General features: G+C 39.8%; 1 protein-coding gene across 2 annotated transcripts in view; it reads right to left on the reverse strand.

Moving 5' to 3' along the window:
• Positions 1 to 219: 219 nt before the first annotated feature.
• The window catches only part of RHPN2 (rhophilin Rho GTPase binding protein 2), a 42674-nt gene continuing 16128 nt past the window's right edge, over positions 220 to 26765 (reverse strand). Inside the window, exons 3-15 of one of the 2 annotated variants that reach the window (XM_084645037.1) lie at positions 22671 to 22799; positions 18342 to 18417; positions 15794 to 15871; positions 14465 to 14589; positions 13375 to 13541; positions 10828 to 11015; positions 9107 to 9263; positions 8475 to 8594; positions 7568 to 7762; positions 6197 to 6273; positions 5965 to 6111; positions 4508 to 4663; positions 220 to 1864 (exon numbers count right to left, since the gene is read on the reverse strand). In XM_084645037.1, coding sequence (XP_084501163.1) covers positions 1610 to 1864; positions 4508 to 4663; positions 5965 to 6111; positions 6197 to 6273; positions 7568 to 7762; positions 8475 to 8594; positions 9107 to 9263; positions 10828 to 11015; positions 13375 to 13541; positions 14465 to 14589; positions 15794 to 15871; positions 18342 to 18417; positions 22671 to 22799 — 1870 coding nt within the window. In that variant the 3' untranslated portion in view covers positions 220 to 1609. The remainder of the gene's footprint in view (positions 1865 to 4507; positions 4664 to 5964; positions 6112 to 6196; positions 6274 to 7567; positions 7763 to 8474; positions 8595 to 9106; positions 9264 to 10827; positions 11016 to 13374; positions 13542 to 14464; positions 14590 to 15793; positions 15872 to 18341; positions 18418 to 22670; positions 22800 to 26765) is intronic. The other variant, XM_084645038.1, reaches the window with a different exon arrangement.

Below are 26765 nucleotides of genomic sequence, written 5' to 3' on the forward strand. Positions count from 1 at the left end.
GAATCTGTTAGCACATAGCTTCAAAATGAAGTCAACAGTGAAACTTTTGTTAGTCTCTAAGGAGCCACGAGTACTCCTTTTCTTTTTGTGAATACAGACTAACACGGCTGCTACTCTAAAACCAGTGAAACTTTTGTAAGTTATACTGTTTCATCCAATCTGTAGAAGAATGAAAAAAGCCACTGCTAAATGGCAGCATGATTTTTATTCTTAAATAAGCTTTTAAATTTAACATATTTACATCTATGACACAAAACCAAACATGAGTGAAAGATTATGCCCACTGTGTCTCAAAATGTGCATGTACACTTTTTTCCATTATTGTTTAGTGTTTTGAGTATCAAACAGCATATATCTACTCTGTAGATAGCATCTTAATCTAACACTACAGTGTTAGCAACTTTAAAACAATCAAAATATATAAACAAATCTTCTCTCGTAAGGAAATTAACACACAATTATACTTTAGATGGCTTCCCAATTTGCTTTTTAGCTCAATATGGAGGAGGATTTGGCTACTTGCATTGTAAATTCTTTGAAGCACAGCCCTTGTTCTCATATGTCCATAAAGCACCTAGCTCTCATTTGGCACTATATAATAATAATTTATTGCTGAGTGACTTAAAGACCATTTTAAAATTACACACTTTTAAAGTGTAGTCATAAATTGCATATTTTGACTCATGGATTATTTTAGCTGTAGAAGTGTGAAATTATACACAGTTATCACTCATATTAATTAACAAGGCTAATAATACAAAAAGTTTGTACTTCGAGTTGAATAATTTCAAGTTGGGAGCAAACCTTATTTCACTTTCTTACACCTTGTTAAATTTATTAGAATCTTGGTGGTTTTTTTGTTTTTGTTTTTAATTAGTGCTGTCAACCCCTTTTCTAGCTGAAATGTGATCTCCTTTCATGGTTAAGCTATTGCAATTCTTTTCCTACACTGAAATTCACACTTACATAGAAAGAAAACATTCAAGAGGGCTCAAAGTGTGAGCTACATGATACATAGGCCTTGTACTGTTCCTTTGCACAGGGTAAATTTCACCTAAGCGAATAATAGTTCTGTCATAACAAACTTGTCTGTTCTTTAGTTAGGCTTAGCTTAAACTGATGCTTAGCAATTTTGTTATATTAAACTTTTAAATTTAAAAAAATCCTTCATTTTATGTCAGTACTATTCTATATACAGTATCATATGTAATAAATAACTCATCTAAAGTGTGCATAGAAATGAACTGAAACACCCCCATACTGAAATTCCAAAGGAGTCCAGTTTCAGTTAAAGTTTTGTTTTTTTACAAATGATTCCCCAATATCTCCCACACTACTTCTGATTCTGATCAAATACTATATGTATGTTCAGACTCTAAACAATTTAGTTTTCAAAGGTACAGTTTTGCATCGTTTGACCCCCAGTTACACGGGTGTAAATGCATAGTAACTACACTTCATGTTGGTGGAGTTAGTCTCTATTTACACTGGTGTAAAAGATTAGTATATAGCCCCTTCCATATGTGTTTCACATTTCTGGCACATGCACAAAGATTCTTCTACATTTAGAAATAGTTTCACATTAAAACAGATTCTTCTCTTTGAAGACTCAGTACAATGAACTTTCAGTGTTCAGGACTGTCAAGCGAGAATCAAGTTTCTTCTTAGTCTGAGAACTTCCAGCTACAGCATAGGGAAGGCACAGGGTGCTTGCAGCCTTCTGCCTATTTTTGGTCCCCCAGCTTAGGAAGGACAGTTTTGGAGTGGCTTTCTTGGTCTTGTTGATTTTATCCTCTTCCATGGCTAAGCAGATCAAGGAGTATGTCTTTTGCATTCCCACAGAATAAGTAGCACTCTTATTATGCTGTAGGAAAAGTAATGGGAAGAGGAAGCATTATACTGTGGTTGACTTATATTCATAAAAGAGAGGCTTAAACCTGGGGAAATGATCAATTTATGAAGTCAAAATACAGGATGGCAATAGCATGTGCCTAAAGCTTGCTGGGGAATGCTGGAAGGTATGCAGCTTTAGGCTTAGCTGAACTACAGGCTCTTTATTTTGTTCACACTACAAAAATTATTTTCTTGAGTTATTTAAGGTTTAACTTTTTTTAAATCTTGTGATCATTTTTCCTGGGTCTAAAATTTCTATAGCAACTAAGTAACTGGATTTTTTTTTTTTTTTTTTGATTAGCAGGGTTAAAATAGTCCCTTAGCCCCTGAATATCTAATACATAAGTCAAGGATGCTGATCCTGTCTGTTCATGTCAATAGTGGATTAAGCACACAGCTAAGAGCTGAAAGACTTGGGTTCTCTTCTCTACTCTGTCACTGACTGTGTGTGTGCTTCTCAATGTGGAGAAAAAACAAGTTTGTTTTCTGGCTAGTGCTACCAAATGTGGAATGTGTTTGTTTTTTGTTTTACCACTGAGTAGGTAGTGCACCCTGTCTGCTCTACTCCTTCCACCAGTGGAGCTGCATGGGCAGAGAAAAATATTTACAAATATTCCCAGTGAAAACATCCTATGTAAACGTGGGCAAGTCCGTTCCCTTCTTTCTGTTTGCAAGTTGCTCCATTTGTCAAGTGAACATGACCGCCTTTTTTAAAATCACTCAGATGTATACATGAAAATGCATGGTGGAAAGTGGTGGTGATATAGTATTTAACTTTTTTATTCGATTTTGTATACACCACAAATTTTATTTGAAGTTTGATTAACAGTTTTGAGTTTGCAGCCAGACAGTCTGAATGATAGCATTGAGAGATGCGATTACTTTGATTGCAAGCTCTTTGGGACATAAATTGTCTTCTCATTAGAGGCATGTGCAGTAATTAGCACAGTGGGGTCTGTATGGGGGGGTTTGTGCTACAATACAAATACAGTGTAAACTTCCCCCATTCAATGTAAAGGTTCAGGGAGAGGGAAATTTTGAAGACACAAACACAGGGCTCTCTCTGCACTGAAGATATTGTCTAATTTGTTTGTTGCCAGTGCTAGTAATGGTACAACAGCAGTGTAGACCTCCTGTTATACAATAGGTTGACAAAAATGCCAGCAGCCATTTTAGACTGTCTGCCTTTATTACCATTTGTGGAGATACATGGGAGGTAGGCATGATATTTTTAGGGGGAAAGTCTAAAGTACAACCCCCTTACTTCCCATTCTTGCCTATGCTATGAAACAGAAATGTTAATGAAAATGGTTTTAAGCAACATTTTTTTCCCCAAAGGATTAAGTGCTAGAACCAAATTTCAGCCATGGTTTCTGACACAGTAGTAAACTGTTTCCCACACAGTGAAACTTCTTCTCTTGCTTCCGCTGCAGGAGCATTCAGATATGTTTACTGGCAGGTGGTGTTCTCTCCATATACGGTTCCCTCCCTGCGCAGATAGCTGGTTCAACAGACCTAACTAGCACTACCCAGAAAGAACACAGACTTGGTCTGATGGTGAAGGCACTCAGCCCGGTTTGTAATCAAGGAAGCATCATCCTAGTGCTCTGGCTCCCTGATTACGGGTGCACTAACACATGTATGCTCGTGACAATGGACCAGCTCAGTCAGCAGCACAAGTTTCTGCTTCCCCCTATGCTGGACAAAGGTGCCCCTCCTATAACTTTTTCCTTTCATCCATTGATACAAACAAGTTATGTGTTCCATTCCTGATGTCGTAAGTTACCAACCCTATGCCTTGTACCTGTTGGTTTGAACAAAGCTTCCTCATCCTTTATCCTGTCCTACCATCTTTGTCTTACTCAGGGTTGGTGTGTTCCTGTACCATCTCCTATGATTGTTTATATTACACCTCTACATTGGGGTGTACCTGTACTAGCCTTCTGGAATGTGTTTACATGAGTACCTAGTACTTCTTAGAAGTGCCTATGTTTTAGCAATGCTCGCCAAGCCATGCCTTTGCGAAGTTCATGTACCAGACAGTGAACCTGTAAGCAAGCGTCTGCTTTATGACAGGACTTGACATTTGGTCATAGCATGGCTTTTGCTGACTCACATCTTGCACCAGGCCCCAGGCTCTCTCTCTAGCACAGCAGGCACTTCAAGGGAGTAGGGCTCTTGAGGAAGGCATGATGCCGTGGAGTGGGAAGCAGGGAGGGGGTAGAGCACCATACCAATTTTGGGTCACCCTCGTGGTCAATTTGGAAAGAAAACTGATGTAACTCTTGGAATTACCAGTAGAATTAATCTTTGTGGAGTTTCACGGCTAAAGCTGGCACAATGGCCCTACATCTATAGGAATCACCTAGGGCCTTCATTAAAAGAAGCATTTACACATAGGCTTAACTGTAAGCATGTGAGTAGACCCATTTATCACAATGGAATCCTTTAAACACATGCTTAAATGCTTTGCTGGATTGAGGCCTAGATTCACCAGCAATCCATGACATCTGGCTATGTCAAATTAGATAGCATTCACTTCCCAAAGTGAGGCAGTTTTTTCAATTTACTGAATGTTCTTCAGGTTCAGAAAAGTAGCTGTCCCATTACTTACCAGAGAAGCCATCGTATCCTGACAGCTAATAACCTTAATCTCAATGTTGTGCTCTCCCATGCTTTTGAACTTTTCCAAGACATCATTCACTTCCAGCCATTTGGAATCCAGGCCATCAATTGAAACAATATAGTCTCCTTCTTTCAGACCCTTTAACTGTAAAATAATTTTTTGTGCAAATTATTAGCATCAGCTGGAGTTGTGCAAAGTTTCTTTCTCCAAAGGTATTTTTCTCCCCTTCCAGGCTTCATACAAAACTCAGACATCACAGAACAAAACACCAAGCACCATTTTAATGCACATAAAATTACCCTTTTTACCCGTTTTTGCAATACATTAATTTGATTAGAGTATAATTATTACATTTTCCTGTCTCCTGTTTGTGCTCTTTGCGTTTCTATTTTCTTTCATAAAAATCTTTAATTTTTAAACTGTTTAGTTTGGCATTCCCATCATTTTACTATTAGATATTTTATCCTTTTCCTTTCTCACTCTTCCACTTTTTTTAATTTGTACTTTAATATAAACTTATTTAGTCTTTGCTGCATCATAGAATATCAGAGTTGGAAAGGACCTCAGGAGATCATCTAGTCCAACCCCCTGCTCAAGCAGGGCCAATCCCCAATTTTTTTTGCCCCAGATCCCAAAATGGCCCCCTCAAGGATTGAACTCACAACCCTGGGGTTAGCAGGTCAATGCTTGCTTCTGCCTTTCACTGTACTTTAGTTATGCCTCTTCTTTTCTCTTGTGCATGTTCTCTCTTCTTTGTATCCCTCCTTTTCCCTTTCCTCCCATTCACAAAAGAGGATTACATATTAGGAAGCACCGGCACATTCTATTCCCTCCCATACGCTTTCTCCTTCGTTTCCTGATATTTGCCTTTACGCACTGCCCTTTTTCTCCCCCTTCTCTCTCATGGCTTTTCTTCTTCCAGCCTTCTGAAATAGATGGTGAATAATGTACTTGATTATGGTACTTGTGGGTCATCTTTATTTATTAAATGTACACAAAAGAAGGAATCAGTCCTATTTTAAGTTTGTAATCTTCACATTAGAGTTAGATAATGCTAAAGTTAACACTGCACTATTAACCTGCTCAAATTGCAGGTGCTGTATGTAGTCTGGCATTGCATTTAACAGCTTAATTAAAATTCAGAAATACTCCACATGCCAATGCAAGTGAGCTGCATTTCCTGAATTCAGGTGTTCAAATTATTACTTTATCACTGCATTTACCTTGTCTTTTTTGCATTTAAAACAGATGATGTCTAATGTTGGTGTGTTAGTGTATTACATTTAGTTCTTTAAAAAACACACTGATGTGATTGGTACAGAGAATATTTTATTTGCACAAATCTGGGTGCCTTACTGTTGCATATGACTTGGCTAGATTGAGAAATCACAGCAGACTTAGAAGAACCTAGAGAGAAAATTATTAAAACTCCACTCTCTACTTACTGCAGCAGAACAGCAGGGATCGAGACAGTGAACTTGCACGGGTGGGCCCCTTTTAAGAGTGAATCCCAATTCCCCTTCTTGACAATGGAAATGAATAGTGCGTGGCACTGTCCATCTCTGCTTGGCAGAAAACACAGGCAATGGGCCCTGTAGGATGCAGAGTGGCAGAACATAGTCATTAACAGCAAAATGGCTCACAAGCAAGTATTAGGCATTATAGTGTGCTACCTACCAGCCTCTCAAAGAAGTCTTTCACTTTCACCTTGGAGAACTGAGGAACAACCATTTCTACTTTATGCTCTGTTTTCGCTAAAACAAAAGTGAAAAACAAACTAGTTTTCAAGTTCCAGATTAACAGCCAAACACTGAAAAAGCTTCTATTGGCAGGATGGGCAGAGGAAGTTTCACATGCTACCCTTTTTACACTCAAGCTATTAGTTTCTCCTACACCGCTAGTAGACTGTAGGACAAGTAAGCTTGTCAGAACTCAACTTTTTATTTTTTTTATAATTTTAACAAATATCAGTGTTTTTATTTTTAAGAGCTTTTTTTTTAAATCAATTTAAATGTTCACAGTTGTGGGAAACAGAGGGCCAGACAATTATTTAATGACAGACACAGATTCAAAACAGTAAAACTATTAAAACCCAAACTGTATATTTTGATATGATTTTGACAAAGTAAATATCCTTCAACTCCAATAAGTTCTAAAGCAGTATTTTTCTCTTTGCCAATTTGTAAATTTTGATGGAAATATTTGTGTGCACGTGTACAGCAAAACTGACATTTATCAACATTTGCCAATTAAAAATCTAATCTTTTGAAGCCTCAGGATAAATCAACATATGGACACAGACATCATTATGTTAGCAAAATGAAATGTCAGGTTCCACAAGGCTTCTTCAGAATATATACTAAAAATCCAAGTAGAGCTCAACAAACAAAAGAAAGAACCCAGTCTGTTTATGCTTTTTAAAGGGTAGATGGTCTGGATTGATGCAGGAGGAAGTAGTAGCATTCAAGTTCACAGTCAACTAACTTCTCTTTCCTCTATGCTCTCCTATAGTACAGATCTTATGCCAATAACTGTGGGAAGAGATTAAAAATGTAAAGCAAAGTAAACCACATTTTATAGCCAGAGAGAGATTTTAACAAAGAGAAGGTGCTTTCTTCACCCACCATAGCCCACTATATCTGAAAGATGCATTCACCAAAGACGGACATACTTCCAGGAGGCCTTCTTACAATCATCCCATAAATATGAAGGTGCAGAGGAGGCTTCCTGAAATTTCATCTCAGGCAACCAGCCTATATGGTATGAATGTGCTTAGAGGCACCAAAGTAGCAAAACTACACAATTATTTCACTGTTACTTAGGGACTAATCAACAGACTAAGTTCACTGCACAAAACGTGCTTCTCCATGCTCTTTGGCCACAAATTTTTTGGTGTGTTACTTGAGACACCTTTAAAGGGAGCTGGTTTTTCAGAAGTGGGTGCTCACCACTTTCTGAAAACTAGGCTCCTTTTAACATGCCTTAACTTGGACACCGAAAATCGCTAGTCCCTTTGGAAAATCTTGATTTTCAGTTGGGGATACTTACAAAGGACAGAGGATGCTTCCATTAAACTCAGGAAGTCATCTTCCTGCTCATGCTGAGCATACTTGGTAAGTGAACGCTTGTGAGCAACTGACAGGATCTCCTGAAGAATGTCAATATTCCGAAGCTGTTTGCACAAACCACAGACCCTCAGTGCTTCTTCATGATAAACAATGGCTTTGCGTAAATGTGCTTTCCCTAAAGAAAGTAGAAATCATTAGCAATCGTTTGCCTTTTATTTATTTTAATTGTAATGTAAACAATACATAAGGCTAAGATGATTTTTCTAACAATCTTCACCAAACATTTTATCCAACAGGAAGGCAAGGCTGAAGGCCCAATCATATGATTCTTGATCAACTAAGTGATTCTCATGTGAGTGGGTCCCACTGATTTTGTGGAAGTAGCAGCATGAGTAAAGATTACTTATTCACTGAAGTGTTGCAGAATCAAACCCTTGGCTTAAGATTTAACTTGATTACATCAGTGCTTTTAGTGCCTATGTATTCCTAATATAGAGACATTTTCAAAAGTAAGTCAGCTTCATATATAATTCTAAGTCACTGTAACACAAGAAGTTGGACTAGATTCTGCCACATTTCAATTGATTTTAATGAGCTACATGGTGTAACAGAACCCAGTTCATCCTATTATTGCCACAGCTTGAATTTCGAGAAAGACATGTTTTTCTCTTCAAAACATAATTTTCCTCTTAACTGACACACTTAATAATAGGAACACACCAGTTATAATCATGTAATAAAATTGGTTATATGAGCTTTGCTTGATGCAGTTATGGCATATATATTCTGTATATATACCGCTCACTATATCTATTTGTAACAGATAATATTTCTCTGTATTGTAATTTAGAACAGTTATACACTCGCTGAGTAGAGTCTGCAATTACCTAATCGTTTTCGCTGAACTTTATCCCTTAAAATGGTTAGGGACGTCAATCCTTCTGGCATGTAGTCATGCAGTTGGGACCAGGCCTTTTCCTGTTTGTCTTCATCATCACTGGGATGCACTATATCAACATACATAAAATGTTAGCTACTTTAATGCGTCTCTGTGCCAGGTACCTTCAGGCAGGTGGAGTGCAGATGGAGGGGTGGGGGGAGAGTAAGTAGTAATATTTTGGAAACGTTCTTCTAAATATGTGATTTCACTCCAGATTATTATTCTGACCTTTTTTAAAAAATCAAGAACTAATTTTACTAAATGCTGCCTGAACTCTAATTTTCTATTCCCGAGAACTGATTAACTTAGTGATAATATTACTTAGCTCATTTATAACACTTTTCAAGTCTCTTTGTAAGTATTAGCTAATAAATATTCTCAATAATCCTGGAAAGAAGGGCAGAAAGCATTATTTCCATATTCCAGATGGGTAAATGACTCATGGCCATAAAGGAATTCCAGGGAAAGAGTCCATATTAGAACTCTGGAGTTCCTAACTCCCAGTCCTGGCCTCAGTACAAAACTTTCTTAATAGCAGTTGTTTATATGGATATGTAAATAAAACCAAAGGATTCTTACACTGGTGGTCACTCAGTAGAGTAGCAACGAAGTAATGTGCCAGAGCTTTGTAATGGTCTGATTTTATTTTTGCCATATTTGACCAGGAATAAGGGATGTTCGCCTTGACTGGTGCCTGATTCATGGCAGTGTTAACAAGCGTGTAAACCTCTCCAACCTAAAATAAAACACACATCTAGGTATGAGAAGTTACCTTTAAAATTAGGAGCTCTGTTATTAGCACGAGGAGATATGATAACCATCTACAAATATTTGAAGGTTTATTTATACCGAGGAAAGCAAGAGGAAATTTTACACTCATACAAGGACTAGGCAGGATGAAATTAAAAGGAAAATTGAAGCTTTATCTCTGGAGATATTTAAAACTAGACTGAATACAACACTGTAAAATATATTGTATAGAATAATCCTATATGACATTGAACTAAATCACTTATTTGGTCTTTTCCATCTCTAATTTCTATGATGTCACAATATGAAATATAATATAAATATCCACACACTTCTATAATTTGCAAGCAAATCTTGGCTTGTTAATGCAACTGAAAGGAGGGTAGAGCAGATCAGTGTTTTAACAAACACATTTGTCAGCTCAGAAAAGCTGGATTCAAAGCTGACATTAGGTTACACATGAAAGGAGTTTGGTCCGTGGAGGCTCTTTAAGGTTGGCAGGACAAGTTTTGCCCATCTTATTTAGAGTCGGGTACTGTATGACCTTTATCTGATGCTACGAATTGGTTGAGTGAACCTTCATGTCTCAGTTTGTTACCTATGTTCAGATGAGTATGGTGGATTATCTTCCATGTCAGAGCCTGCCTTCTTATTTGTGAGTAAGCCTGTGAAAGTTTTGCAATCCCATCACTACCAAACCATAACTAACTCTTGCCCACCATGCTGCCAGTACAATACACATAACTCTGGGATGGATCAGTAAAACTTTTTGGGGGGAAGGAGGATGGTTAGTGGTGGGCAGGATATATAGCCAACCCAGTCCCCAGCTGCAGAAGTAAAGGCAGATCAGCATTTGGCAGCAGTTAATGGGAGAGGGGCATAAGTGGTGCCACATAACCAACTGACACCTCCTTCACATGTTGATTTGGAGGCAGGAGCTGGTCATCTACTTTATGGAATCAAATGGTATTGTCATAACTACTCATACATTTTCGTCAGAAATAATCCTATTAATTCTCAGTGAGAATTACAAGGAGTTGTGTACTTTAATTTGCTAACATGAACCACACAGAACTTCAGTAAATAAATTCACTGTCCAGTTGCTGTTCTGGTATTTGTTTCCATTAGATACATTTTTTTTAATGGAACAGCTCTTATTATGTGACAAGATTACCTGCAGTAGCAGGGGACTGGACTCAATGATCCAGGAGATCCTATGTTCCTATTTTAGTGGCACTCTTGAGGATGTGTCACTACTTCCATCATAACTCGCTGTATTTATGTTAGAACATACAACCTTGCAAACAGATTACATATTAGGTTTTCATACTGTGCCAACAACTCAACATGAGTCCCTGTAACTTCATAGGTTCAGTTTTTATAAAAAACATTAACAGCAATTAGCATTTTGCACTCAATACTTTAAACCAAAGTCACAAAACTGCTTTAAAGGTTTAATAAACGGGCACTATGGTAGAGTTTTAAGCTAGTGATTTGGCACTGGAAACAAACTTGGTGTGGGTTTAAAAACACTAAGTCTCATGGCTTACCTTAGCAACTTCCTGAGCCATCTTCACTAGTGTGAAAAATTCATTTCGTATTCCAGGGAGACTGATCTGCTCAAAGACGCACTCTTGAGCTTGAGCAAGCATCATTTTGACCAGTACACTCAGCATGGCTGGGCTCATGTCATAACTTGGTGTGTGAGTAAATGTTTCCTTAAGGTAGTTTAAAATACCTGAATTTTTAAAAAGTTTTTCTAATTATTACAACAGAAAAGGAATTTTACAGGTGATCACAATTCACAAATTATCAAGTACAACTGAAAAGTAGCAAATAAGACAGTTGAGAAACTTGAAAATATATTTTCTAGAAATTACTCAGCCAAATTAAATGATCCAAAATGGATTTTTATTAAGTGTGAAGAGTTAAAATGACCCACTGTCATATGGATTAGTGTTCTGTATTATCATCTAAGACAGCTGTGCTCAGTTCCCAGTCCTAGGTTATCATTCATAGAGGCTACAGAAGCTGTCTTGTGGGGCAGGACAAGGGGAGCAATGCCTTAAGATTCACTTAAAAAAACTCCTTTGACTGATTTTTCAAGTGGTGCTTTACTGGGAGCATACCCTTAGGACTCTGAAAAGGTAGTGAGGGACCCCTACAACAAAAAAAGAACAATTTAACTAATCTTGGAAACACTCCAAAAGTAGGCTTAGTGGACTGAGTGCTCAAGTCTAGTGCTGTTCCATAAGTAAACTGGAACAGTATGTTCAGCAGGGCAAGATTAGATTCTGCTTCAGTCATCCACTTCCACTAATCTATCATTTAGAAAATTAAAACAAACATTAACGGTAGTGTAAAAATAAATAATGCTCACAAGGATTAAAATGTAATATATCCCATTCATCTCATCCAACTGGTTTATCAAGTTCTGCTAGGGCTTCTTTCCCAAAGCTACTGAACAAGTATCACAGCAGTACCTGGGGCTATGGAAGTTCCCCCTGTATTATTATAATATCTGTCACTCATTGTCACTACTTTTTAGTTCTTTCTGGCTATGTTCTTTATTTTATTAGTGTGTTAGCTTTTACACTTTTGGAGACAGAACCTGCCACTACTCAAATTTTAATCACAGGCTATCAATCAATAAGCCCTTATACTTCACAAAAATCTGTCAAGCCCATCTGAGCTTCTGATTCCTTAAGAAATAAATGAAATTGGCTCTGAAAGTCCAGAAAAGCATCCTCATTTTCTGGTGCCTCAATTTATTTCTCTTTGTGTGATAAATAATTCAGATATTTTTTACTATCCATGTTGAGGGCTCTGGTATGTATTGAAACAGTGCAACAACTTCAGTCCACCCGTACAGAACAGCTACTATGTGTACTATATCATGTCACACTGTTAACATAGCGTACGTGTTACGGAGCTATGCACAGGTACAATGAAGAGCCTACAGAGTGCATGTTGTTGTGGGGCCCTGCAAAAGGTATTTTGGCTGCAGATGATGTGCTGCAGTTTATGGCTTAACATAGCTCCAGCAAAACACTGATATAACTATTGCTCTACATAGGAATATATTTAATTTTAAAGAGAAATTCTCTTATTTCACAAATGCTGAAACCTCTTCTAGAAAGACAAGAAGTCTGTAGTGTGGCAAAACAAAAATCTATTTAAAAATGAACAAAGCCATATTTTCTAAATCTCTATATAGTTTGAATACAAGAACTAGGGCTATTAAAGTAACACTGTTTGTTCAGTGATTAACAACTATGATAGCATTTTACAAAATTGGAAGTCAGCAGTTGAGGATTATAATTATCATCTTGCAACACATTTTCATTTCACAGATATTAAGACTGCCTCTAAACACCTGTAAATACTATGAGTAATACAATACCTTACGCTTATATAATGACTTTTATCTAAGAAATGAAGGGGTTTTGTTCCGAAACCTACTCTAATGAAAATCAGAACTGTTATAGCCTGTTAGCTCAAGGGGTGTAGCTCCCATTAACTACCACAGACACAGCAGAATAGAAACTCCAGTGATTCATTATGGGCATAGATCCTGCTCCTATACGGAGTCAATGGCAAATTTACCATTGACCCCAACTGGACAATAAGCTTCATTTGGGATCAAAATAGACTTGATGGTTTTAAAATGTTTTTAAAATGTAGATGCTATAGGCCTGATTATTCACTCCCATCACACACATTTTACACAAGTCAATGCAGTTACAGTGATGTAATGGAGAAAAGGCAAAAAAAAGGTGAATGTACAGCTAATTAATCATTGACTACAATAGTCACTTTGTCTTTACCAAACATGTTGTTCAGACAGCAGCTCCAGGTTTTTGAAATGTTAAACTAAGACTAACAGGAATGTTTAATTAAAGCCTAGTACAGATCCTTGTTAGGACCTTTGGGTTTCAATCCAGCTCCTTTTCTGTTTGGACTGTGTTAATAAAACCAAAAGTCAATATTGAATGTATAGCTCTATATGTAAGAGACTGACTGAGACCTCCCCAGAAATAACCTCTTCCATATTTTCAATATGCAAATAAACCACAGCTCCTTCTCTCTTTACATACCTGCAGCTCTCTGAAAAGCATCAACAGCATTTTCAAGTCCAGGCTTGGTCTGCCGATTACATCTTGTACCAATCTGTGTGTAGAGGGCTCCAATATTAAATAAAATACTGGCTTTTTCTAGCAACAAATTTGGCTGACAGACAGGGACGCCTGTGAAGGAATCATACCTGGGGTGGGTGCAGGGGGAGGAGGCAAAATGAAATAAGCATAAAAAGACAAGTGAGCACAGAGATACCAGTGTTTTCATTTTATTGTTCAGAAGAGGATCTGTAATGCCTTTTCTGCTTCTGCTGAAACTTATGGTAATTCATAATCACGTGCATGTAATGCAAATATATCCCTGAGCTCCAGGAGCTAGTGAGTGGATTTATTGAACTTTCTTAAAAGCAATGTTTCCCTTCTTGCAATGCTTAACTGGTACTCAAATAGTTTTTCTTGATCAAATTGTAGGAGTCTCCTGTTCTATTCACAAACACAAGATTTAAATTCACTGAGTCACATTCTTCTCCCGTTGATAATGGTGCAGTATATCATAGCACTTGCTATTTTGAGCCAGTGCAGAAGTCTTTCTACAGTCCTCTGATATTTTAGACTATGTAGTGTTTCCTATTCATAACAAATTAAGATAGACAGTAGTAGATACTCTTAGCGTATACATCTTGTAGTTCCAATAACACAGGACTAGATTGTGTTTCATACTACAGCCTGAGCAAGGGGTGAGGTGTAAATTGAACCACCCAAGGAGTATCAGCAGCAAATCACAATATTCCCCCATTTTCACCGTGCTGCCCAGCAAGTAGTAAGGATGTAATCAAGGCTTTTCTCTTTCCCCACCTGCTTCTATGTGCTCGTACACACCAAGACCCAAAAGCCAGGTAGGATGTGCAGACTTTTAAAGAGAATTCTTATGGCCCTTCACAGACCTTACTCTCAGCATAGAAAGGGCCTTATCCTCTTAAGAACTTTACTGTACAAACTAAAGAGAGTGTCTATCAGTATAAATATGAAAACTTACTGTACAAGAAAAATATAAGTGTTTCAAATTACACAGAGCTAGTTCAAGGTTAACAGTGTTCTAAAAAAAACTTACCAGGTAAATAAAATCCCCATTTGTCTGGTAGGTGGAAAAAATCTGTTCTCTATAAAGCCAAGTTGAATGAAATAGCTCATCAACATCTCAATGCCGGATTCATCTCTGCTGGGAGTACGGCAGGCCTTAAAGTTCAGATATGTAAAAACATAACGTTCACACAACGCATTCTGTTTAGTTTCAGAGTGAATAATGTAACACACTGAGGCCACAGTTCTGCTCAACTAAAATCAGTGGGACTTTTGCCTAATATAAAAGTGTCTGGAATACATTAATTAGAAGTATAGGAGCACAGCCTGCCCTTGACATGTGCACCCAACTCTGAATAATAGAGTTCTGCAGCTGGAGAGGAGGCTGTATGTGGCCCTAAGGAAACACATGGGAGGTAGTGTGTGACAGGCAAATCTCGCACATGTTGAAATACAATGTTGGACAGTAGGTATGATGTGAACTATAGAAGAACATTTGAACAACCAACATCTAGTAAATAGAAATTACTAGTATTGTGCTACAGACCCCTACTATTTACTCCACTCCTGCTTTCATGCCTCACTTCAAACCTTTACTTTATTCCCCATTACAATTTAAACAATATTTTAAAAACAAACAATATTTTTGAATTTTCAAGTTGTGTCAAACTGCTCAGTTACTTTGCTTTCTTGTTACATCATTTTCTCACCCCACACATTTCTTCACCTGTTTTATCTATATCATAGAATCATAGGGTTAGAAGGGACCGCAAGGTCATCTAGTCTAAACCCTTGCCAAGATGCAGGATTATATGTGAGGAATAGCCCTTTTTTCCTACACCACTGCACTGGGAGCTCATACGGAGGTATTTGTCCACTATGACCCCTAAATCCTTTTCAATATCACTGTTTTTCATATTTCAGTCCTCCCTCTCCCTCCATTCTATAGGTATGGCCTGCATTCCTTATTCCTAGATGTACAACTCTGCATACAGCTTACTGAAACCCATTTTGTTTGAATGGGCCCCAGCTGCCAAGTGATACAAATCACACCTTATGACTACCCTGTCCTCATTATTTACCACTCTGCCAATCTTTGTCATTTGCAAATTTTATCAGTGAGACTTCCAAATCACTAATGGAAATGTTGCATTATAGAGTCCTTGGGATATGGAGGCTGTCATTTTATATATCTTGGGAGCGGAAATAAGTGGAAGTAAGGTAACCTGGAGCAAAGTATTAATCACTAAAAGTGCCACAATCTAACCATATATGAACATTATTAATAAAAATCTGCAAGATTAAAACTGGATATGGTGGCATAGTCACAAAGAGAATTAACATGCACAATCAAACCTACTTGTCTCAAATCCATAAGATCAGCTATTTCATCTTCATAGTCAGAACTGTCTTCACTGTAATGTTCCAGGATAAAGTCCTAAACAAAATAAAATGTGGAATACCCTTACTCTTTCAGGCCAAAGTCTTTGATTTCTCCGCAAACATTAACAGTGCCCTGAATATTCAAAAATTTCATGATTTGCAAAGTTTCTACTCATTAGTAATAAATGGTGTTGTATTTATATATGTCAGATTTTCAAAAGAGGGGAAAAACTATAACAGACAAGATTTCAAGGTAATATCTTCATCTTGTATCAAATATAAGAAACCCAATCTTGTGTAGCGGACTCGACACAACTATAATATTTTCTCCACTTTTTTTTCAAACTGCAGTTAATAGTTTTGAAAATGACACCTGAACCAATTAAATACAAAACAAGGGAGTCAAATGATCATGCAAATTCATTAATAGAAAGATATTGTGCCAAATTCTGCTCTTAGTTATACTGGTGAAACTCCACTGAGTTTAATGAAACTAAACTGCTATAAATGACAGCAGAATATGGCCAATCAAGAATAACCTACAGATGAAGAAGTGGAGCCAAATTCTTAAGTGATGTCTAAGAGAGTTTAAGTTAGTAAAAGGGGAGCTGATTTTCTCATTTTACTTCAGTGTAACTCCATTGACTTCAAGGGGTAAGTTAAAGTAGGATGTGGGTTTTTTCAGCTTACGCCTTCTTCTGGCTCCTTGTCATGGTTAGATGCACCAACTTAGACTCCCACAGTAGGAGACTGGGGGTATACAGAGCTAAGGGAGGAGTCTGTATGTGGGAGTCTTAATTAGCATAAGGGAGTTTAGCTTACACCAGCTTTACAATTCATCCTCTGAGCTGTAAAGTTCAAAAAGGATCCAAAGTAGTACTGAGAAAGAGCTTTCTTCCTGATTTAAACAGCTATTTCCCACTAAGTAGCATGCAGAACTTGTACAGTAGCTGTCAATGAAAACCCAAAGAGAATTCTCCGTGATTCCAAACATACACTCATTTCTAAAACTCTCATTAAAGTCAGCAAGAGTTTTGCTTGAAAGAATGCAGATTAAAGTTCCTTGTAAAGCTCTGAATCCAAGTGGTTCTTGGCTTGGTAAAACAGTTGCTGTTTACTTGCTCCATGGAGAATTATTCCTGATTGTTTTATTTCACTGCCTCTGGCAAAGAAAGCCTTCTTCCATGGATTTCATTTCACTGCCTCTGGCAAAGAAAGCCTTCTTCCATGGATTTCATCATCTAATTCAAATACAGATATGCTGAACACAGCTGAGCTCACCTGAATAAATATCCATAACAGACATAAACTTTGTGTGCCCCAAAGATGATCTTTATCATGCTCACAGAAAATTATATCACATAACTAATCAAAACATAGAAGTAACAAAGCCCTTTTAATTGAAACAATGTTAAAGACTACATTTTCTGTAGGAGCCAAATTCTGCTCTCAGTTCTATCAGGTGCAATTTCATGTGACTGCACTGGCAGCTACACCTATGTAACTGGGAGCAAACTGGATCCACTCTATGGGTCTGATCCTTGGACCCAGTAAAACTATTTTGCATCATAAAGCCCCCTTAACGCTGACATACAGGGATAACTGGGACTTCCCCTGTCCTAGCTGGGTATTCCCCTAGTGCAGAGCTGTCATAGCTGCTTCTGCACCACAGCCTCTTCCTGCCCCCAGGCATAGCATGCTCTGGCCATGTTCCCTCCCCAGCAGAAAATAATCTTAGTCTAAATCAGAATCACTTGAATACACTGGAACTACCTTCCTGGGTGCCAAACCATCCCCCAGCTGCCGTGGTGGTAGGGGGAGAAAGGTGAGTACACCCAGATTATTTAATTGGTCTTCATTTAGACTGTAACATCTGGACAGGGACCTTGTTTAATTTGTATTGTAGAGCACCAAGTACAAGTGTGGGCAGTGTACAAGCAATAAATGGTTGTTATTATTATCAGCATCACCATCACTAGCTGGGCCATAAAACAGTGGGCATGGGCAGCGGGTGAACCCCAATATTCCCCAGCCCTGCCCCTTCTGCCCGAGGGCCCCCCCCACATAATGACCAGAGGAGCTCCAGCCCGCCCATTCCAGTCACCCCATGCCAGCCTGTCCTACCCCCAGCTGGCCCAAGCCACCCCTGACTGGGACCCCACCAGCTTTGGGGGAGAGAGGGAGCAAGAGCAGGGCCTCGGGCCAGAGTGTAGGTGGGGCCATGGCCTGGGTTAGGGGAGGCTTAGCCTCCCCAGCCTTCGATAGTGGGCCTGATCTTGCTTTCACACAAATGTAAATCAAGAATCAATCCACTGAAGTCACTGGGAAAGATCTTCTGAAGGACATAACTGATCTCAAATCCTTGATAATTCTTGGTGTGCTAAATTCTTGGTTCTTGGTCAGATTAGTGCAAATAAAGCATAAAAATATGTTTAGAATTTGCACACAATGCTGTACACCTTCAAACATAACAGCAGTGTTACATGTTAAATATTGATTCTAAAATCTGTATCTTCGAAACTTACCTTGAGAGGGATTGTAAAGTCCCCTTCTTTAGTCTCCTTCAGGCCAAGTGGTATCAGGGGAATGCTAAAAGTCTCTCTGTGGCAAAAGAAAAGACAAACAGAAAGTTAACTCCTTATTTTCTATTGTTCTGTTGGCAAAATTACCTGTCTTGTTCCATGTGACCATAGACAGAAGGAGCTGTGTCTCTTGATGGCAACATATGTAACATGCACCTTTTTATTTGCACTAGGAGGCTTTAAGCATTTCAGAATTGTGTAATGCTCCCTTTACACAGACTGTTCTGTCCCACACAAGTTATTTTCCTTATTTTAAAAAAATTATTATAAAACCCAAACATGAATGCTCCTATTTCAGGAATGACAGAAGTGAAGTAAACAGCCGCAGTGTGTGAGATTTTATCTGGAGACTCCAATAACATTTTTGTGGACAGGGGGAGCTCTTGATTCCCATGGAGTTTAAACTCTCTCTGTACAATTACTCCTTCTGGCCCCCACGGGCCTCTGTGATGTGAGTACGGAATGAAGGAAGATTGTCTGGTCTCTTTTTCCTTCCTCTATCTTCCCTGCTGGCGCCCAGCCAGAATAAACCACTGGGAGAGGAGGAGGCAGAAGCCAGCTGCATTTGGCAGTGTGGTGAGAGGGACAGAATCGGGGAATAGGCATAGGGATGGAAGCTCAAAGGGAAAGAGTCTGAAGGGAATGAGAGTTGCCCTTGAGCCATTGTTCCTCCAGAGGAAGAGGGGGCCAAGGAAACAGAAAGTGAGGACTGACAGATCACTTGTCTGTATCAGTTTGGATCAATCTTTCCACCTCTGGATAAACCACATGTGCAGAAACCAACCACTGCAGAGAGACATACACAAGTAAGGGCTATGATAATTCCATATGCTTCAATATTCTACTAGTCCATCAATGGTTGATATACATAAATTGTCTCTAGCACATTGTAAAGTGAGGCCTGAGCTCACTGGTTTTGATGTAAGTGGAGCCTGATAGTAAAAAGTTTGAGAACCACTGCATCATGTGTATTTAACTTTTAGAAAATGTTAGGGTGGGGGAAGAATTCAACCCTGAGAAGCATCTCCACAGAGGGTGATAAGATACAAGAAGGCAATGTTAAAAAAAACCAAAAACAAAAACCCCTTGATCCTCAAGGAAAATAAAACTCTTGATCAAGGACCAAATCCTGCTCATATTATAAGAGTAATCCTATTGTTTGCTAGTGGGACTACTCATATGAATAAGGAGATCATGAGCATTTGGTCCCAACTGTGAAATCTGTCTTCACCACTCTTCCTAAGCAAAATGTCCATTTCAAACAGAGAATTTGATTTCAGGATTTCTTCCAGTTATTATTTACAACATGTTGAGTAGGAAAGATGGAATAGTGTCTGTTTGAAAAAAAAGTGTCCTTGGCATCTGGATATGTTTATCTGATCTTTTCTTTTTCCAGCAAACACTTAACTGACTTTTTTCACTATGAAATACTGTGGGAGTGATTCACTCACAGGTTTCCATCAGCAAAGCCAGCAGAACCTGGGATGCATGTCCCTGGTGGTGAAAAGTCTGCCAGGGGAGCAGTAGTGCAATCTACTCACAACTCCAGTTTAGCATAAGAAGGTCCCTAGAGCTGGCTGGTGCAATCCAGAAAGAAGGCAGGGCTCCAAGGAGCAGCGCTTATTCAGCTCACCTACTGGGCAGCATTTGCAGGGGGCTCCCCTGATGGAGTTTAAAACTGTTCTCCCTGGTAGTGGGGCACAAATACACACACCCACACACACACTTGAGGGTGCAACACATCTAATGTAACCAAATATTGGAAAGAACTGTTATTTTAATGCTTTTACAGCAGTTACCTTTGAAAAATAATCTGATAAAAGCCAAGATACTAAAAATATTACATATTGATTTAATATTGATTGAATATGTTCTTTCATGATCCATCTTCATTAAGCAGCCACGCTTGTGTACAATTTCCCTGGACACCAGTGTTTCTGCCAACTCTAAAATGAACGTAAAGAAATTCAATATCTGCTTTTAGCTACTGAAGTGCCACACCCATAGATTAAATAATAGTCTTCTCTATTCTTATATACTGGGTGTGTGACACACAGTTTTGAAAAATATCCTTTGACCACACAGTAAGGATTGGCCCACAGGCACGCTAGGAGCATTTTTATGGCTACAGGGGTATTCTCATGTACATGCTCAGGGCAAACTCTCCTCCCACCTCCTGAACAAGTGTATAATATGCAATAGGAAGACAAAGAAACAAGTGGTATTTGCATTTTCAGGATTCCTGTGACCATCTCAGAAACTTTCTGGGCCAGATTTTGCCCTCAGTTTTTGCTGTATGGGTTGCACAGGTATGAGTGGAGGGAGAATATGGCCCTCTGTTTAGAAACAGATCTGCTTGACAGGTTTACCTGTCTTATCCCACTTTCTGGTGTCTATTCTGTACAAAAAGTGCCCAAAGTTGTATCCATTCTTCAAGGATGGTCAACCAGAGTTGTATAAAGACACATTATTATATCCTTTAACCAACAAGAGATCCCTGTCAACTGGCGAACATGTGGTTCACATCATGCCTAAAACAGGAAAGAAGGGCATATAGCCCTCCTAAGAAATACAGCTCTTTGAGAGCTCTGCTCTCTCTGCAGCAGTCACAGAGGGGACACAGGTTGTCACTGAGGTAGTAATATGCCTATACTCCCCTTTTCCCCTACATGGCTTCCCTCTTCTTAGCATTCTTTGGGACTTTCCCCTTTTCTCTGCACTGCATAAGTGGAGGGGAGTATATGGTCTATAGATATGGAGAAAGAGTGCCACTCTTTGACACATGAAATACTGATGTGTCCTTTATGCAGACTTGGTTAAACTGTACATAACATAATGCCTGCAGTTTGGAGTTCTTTATAATATGAACATCATTGGAAATGTAGGAAATAGTTCAAAGGAGGTCAACTAAAATGACAGTCAGAAGGCCACTGTTCCAGCCACAAGATCTTCACCAAAACCTAGGTCTTCACCTAAATTTCTTGTAAACTGTGCGGCCACACAGCAGCCCATTTAGCGCCACACAGGCACTCAGTGAACTCGCCCGGAGCAGGGACCTGCCCCGGTGGGGGAGGGGCATCCCTCGCCCGGCCCCCAACGTGCCAGGGGAGGGGCACCCCTGCCCCAGCTCCAACTCAGCCTGTGGCCCAGACCTGTCGCAGCCAGGGCGGCTCAGCTGGATTGGGCCCGGGCGCAGCCAGGGCTGCATGGCTCGGAGCAGCCTGGCCCCAGGCGTGGCCAGGGTGGCACAGCCCAGACCAGCGTGGACTCAGCCACAGCCCAACCCCAGAGCCCGCATCCCCAGCCAGAGCCCTCACACCCCAACCTTCTTCCCCAGCTCTGAGCCCCATCCCACACTCCGAACCCCTTGGTCCCATCCCCACCACATAAATTTTGTTATGTGCACCAATATGAAGGTAATGTGTCACACATCACCTTCATATTGGTGCACATAACAAAATTCATTCCGCACATGGGTGGGAAAAATTAGAGGGAACACTGGTCTTCACCATCGAAGAGCAGAATGTTTTAAATTATCTTAAAGGACTTGCTAGGGAGGATGGAGAGGTGGGCTATGTATGTGCTTCTGGAGACTATCACAAACCTGCTCCCCCTTCTGTCACTACTGCAGCTGTCACTTTCATTTTCCCTACTGCACTCCCTGTGCATGTTTGAGAGGGTGGAAAAAATCTGAACAAAAAACATTTTCCCCTCAGAAAATGAGATTTGTGTCAAAATTTTCTATGGAAAACTTGATTTTGGCAGAATTTTCCTTTGGGAAAACCAATATGTTTCAGTTCACATCAGGACAATATTAATCTTTGTGTCCGCCTGAGTTGCTGCGGTGTTTAATGGGAGCTGCCCCTATTTTCCTCTATGGGCCTTGCTCGCCTGCTCTCTACCGGCGGCTGAACCTCTGCAGGGTCTCATGCACCGCAGTAGCAGCTTAGCCACAGGGAGAGACTGCGATGCATCATGTGAGATGTAGTCAGGCCTGAAGCAAGGTCCATATTGGAGAATGGAGGCATGAGGGACCTGGAACTACAACTCCAATAAGGCACTGCGGCAGCTCAGGCAGACACAGAGAGAGACAAATATACAGACTATGTGGTCAGACTGTTGATTAAGAGAAAGTATATTCTCCTTCTATCATGTTCTTTATTCACAATTTTTTCATGTAATTACTATCCAGCATTCACACTCATCCAGCACCAGCTTTATTTCCAGCTGTAAACAAAAGGTGGGTTGATAATAGAGTAGATTTTCACTTACTCTGTGTTCTGATAAACCTCCACTGAGAAATTAAGTCCTTCTAATTCCTCCTTTAAGATTTGCAGGTCTGAGTTTACAAAACTCAGTTCCAGAAGTGCCTGCTCTCGCACTTTGTTGTTGGTGGTTGCTCTGCAAAGAGAAAGAGATATGCCCCTTAGTGACTGCCCAGAGAATAGGCTCCGTATTGTACACCAGCTTCGTTGAGCCCCCTTACTGGCATTCCCATCATTTTTAAGATTTTTTTTCTTAAGAGATGATATGAGAACTCGAGTTTCAGAATTTATTTGATTTGCTGCCAAGACAGAACTTGGAATAGGTTTCAGATACAAAAGAGCGTGCAGACACTTAACAGGTTTGCTATGTGCTGATCTTTTTGGACTGATTTTAAGATTTAACTTGGAGGACAAATTAACAGTGAAACAGAAGGGTTTACATCTTAATTATATTCTGAAAATAAAAATCTGAGTTGATTACAAGGCTTTCTCCTAAAATGAGCTGTAAAGAAAAAAGTACATGTCTAACTTTGGTTAAACCCCTCTCTCCCACCATTATAGTCACTGGACAATGCATTCATCATCTGGTATGATTACTGTTAGTTCTATTTTCCTAAAACAAAAACAAGACATTTTTCTCCTCACAAGAAGAATGTGATGTGACTTCCCTTTAGTTCTGTTTTTCTGATGTGTCTGGGGATAATCATTTTCTTCCATTTGCAATTCATGTATAGGTATAGCATCCCTTTATACCATTAGCATAATAGATATGTCTTTAAATGTAGCCCCTAAAGCATTTCTGCACATGTTTCTATTTGAATATTTCTGGGTGTAGCTATATTAACACCTGCTTCTAGCATGAATCATCATATAAGCAACGCAATACTGTGTAGTACCCAGAAATCTCATGTTATTTATCGTAAGTGCTGTTTTAAGATAAACAATTAGCTGGCAACACAAAACTCCATTAAAAAGTTAAGATTGAACAATTGCTTATTTGCTTATGGATTGATACTCTGAACTTTGGTCCATATAACCAAATAGTCAATAACCCAATAGAATTATTAGTTAACAAGATCAGTATTTGCTATATAAACATTCCAACTTAGATTAGGACACACCTGCTAACCCATAATTCTCTGTGGAAGTATAAATGTCTCATTATTTTACTTGTGTTTCAGCCAGTAATAAAGGAACCAGCATTTCCAGTTTTTCCTCAAACTGCGTTAAGAGAGGCTTCCTGTGGACAAAAGACTGGCTTGCTGCTTCTGGAGTCTGCTGAAATGCAAATAAAATCTCAATCTTTGATTTCTTTTCGCTTGAGGAACACTTTGAGTTAGTCCAACTATCTGAACTATCATCCAGCGGCATACCTAGAAATGAGTCTGAAATACAGTTTGCCCTGGGAGCAGTTGTTTACCTCACAGCACCTACAAATGACGTACATTTAAATAGTCTAATTGAATATGTTTTGATGCAATTTGATTTTAGAGATGTACTTGGACTTTAATTACATGGTACACACACACACACCAGAATTAGGTCCAATCCTACACTCCTTACTTAGCCAGAGCTCCTACTGAAGTCAGCAGCAGTTGCATTTTCAAAAAGTAGACACTGATTTTGGATGCCTCTTTTTGGGATCCCAGGTTGAGACGCTTTGGGGCTGATTTTTAAGAGGAGCAGAACATCACCGTTCAGTTGAGAAATCATGGCGTTCATTTGTGCTCAGCTCTTCTGAAAATTAGCCCCAAGTTGGGCACCCAGAAATTAACACAACCAGATTCAGTGACCATTTTTAAAAACACTGGCCTAAGAGCTCTGCTTGGGGAAGGAATGCAGGCCCAGGTCCTTTTCAGTAAGATTTCAATTACTCTTGTTAATAAATATGAGAGATGTTACTTTGAAATCAGTGTTAACATCAATTTAACACATCTTAATTCAGAAAAGAAATGTGGCAAATTTGTAACTTTTATTTAAATGACTCTGCTAATTATAAGACTAGTTATTAAGCAATCAAGAGAAATTAAGCAATCCGATTCCATGGTGAAGAAGAGGACGGTATCAGAAAGTGGATGAAAACTCACACCCTAAGTTCCCTCTAAACTGTGCGGCCGCGCAGCAGCCTATTAAGTGCCGTGCAGGTGCTCAGGGCTGCGGTGTGGAGAGATGTCTCTCCCCCAGCCTGGCCAGGACCTGCTGTGGCCAGGGGGAGAGGCACCCTTCCCCCAGCCCCAACCCAGCCCCGGCCCAGACCTGCCGGGGCTGGGGGAGAGGGCCTATCCCGCAGCCCCCAGCCCCGGAGCTGCTGCGGTGGGGAGAGGTACCTCTCCCCTCCAGCCCAGGTGCTGCTGTGGTAAGAGAGAGCTGGGAGAAGTTCTCTCTCCCCACCAGCCTGTACCCTAAACCCCTCATCCCCAGCCCACCCCAAATCCTGTATCCCCAGTTGGAGCCATCACACCCCCCACACCTCAACCCTCTGCCCCAGCTCTGAGCCCCCTTCCACACTCCAAACCCCTTGGCCTCATCCCCGCCACATGAATGTTGTTATGTGCACCAATAGGGAAACATTAGAGGGAACACTGCTCATACCCACCAGAATATTTGAAAGGTGTGTTCCCCCTCATTTTACAATCACTTTTCCACACTGTTGGTTTTAGTAACTCTTCTTTGCAGTGTTGTTGTAGCCATGTTGATCGCAGGATATTAGATTCATAGAAGGTTAGGGTTGGAAGGGACCTCAGGAGGTCATCTAGTCCAACCCCCTGCTTGAAGCAGGACCAATCCCCAATTTTTGCTCCAGATCCCTAAACGGCCCCCTCAGGATTGAACTCACAACCCTGGGTTTAGCAGGCCAATGCTCAAACCACTGAGCTATCCTTCGAGACAAGGTGGGTGAGAAAATATCTTTTATTGGACTTATATGTCTTTTTATTGGACTTCTGTTGCTGAAAGAGGCAAGTTTTCAAGCTACACAGAGCTCTTACCGCTTGTAAGCTTAAAACTGGATTTGGGTTTCATGAAAACCAAAAATCACTTCCTCCATTGTTTCATTGCCTGTGCTGTTAGTTTGTTGCTATGAGACTGCATTAGGAGTGAGGCTGGGCGTCTAGCACTGTGTTTCTGTTATGATTTTGCTTTGGAAGAAAGAAACTCCAAGATTTACATGGAGTTTGAAAACCTGTACAAAAAAAAAATCAAATGAAATATTGGGCCAGCCTGTCAGTATTGACTGTGTCCCCTTTGGATTTGAATTTTCACCGAGGGTTCTTTATAGATAAAATGTCCATTTTATATCTTTTTCTGGAAATTCAGCAGAAAAGTAAACAGGAAACTATATTTTAATTATTCTGCCAAATGTCTCTATCAGGGTAACTGATCCCAGATTCTTTGCTTTTAATAAAACTCCTCTTTTCAAATATATTTAGAAGTAGTTACTTCTGTGGGCAGCAGAAAACAGCCAGCATGGCTGCTGCCCCATGGGCACCTGAGCTCCACAGTGAATGCAGTTTTTTCCTGTGGTAAGGGGGAATTATGTCCTCTCTGGGATCCCCTGTCATCCCCTTCTCAAGAGAGGAAGCAGACGTCATTCCGCCTGGTCCACATAGTGAGTCCCCTGAAGCCCTAATTTGAGACAGGTTTACTCCTGGCTCGTTGAGTGTCAGCCACCGCAGGGTTATTTTAAAGGAGGTGCAACTCAAAGTGAATAGTGGGTTTAGCCAAGGAGATGTAGAGAGGTGCCAGGCAGCCAAAAGGTTAATATTTCCCTCCATCTAAGAACAGGCATTTGTGGTATTCCCTAATACACCATAAGTGACAGCATTTCAATGGAGGTATTTGTATATATATGTAACACAGACAGACCCCGGTTGTCTGTGGGTGGGATTAATCATAGGACCTCTGAAGCTAAATGCATGAGCCTCTACTGCATGAGGTAAAAGTCACATGGCTCTTAACTGAAGCTGTAGGAGACTCATTAATCTCCAAGTGGTCTCGGTACCACTAGAGGGGACAGAACACCACACTCAGGAGATGTGCGAGTTACATATAACATGTAAAGTCAGGGAACCCAATTCTGCAACTCAATGCCCTTACCTCAGTG

This window comes from Lepidochelys olivacea, assembly GCF_965140295.1.
Source record: "Lepidochelys olivacea isolate rLepOli2 genome assembly, chromosome: 12".
NCBI lineage: Eukaryota > Metazoa > Chordata > Testudines > Cheloniidae > Lepidochelys > Lepidochelys olivacea.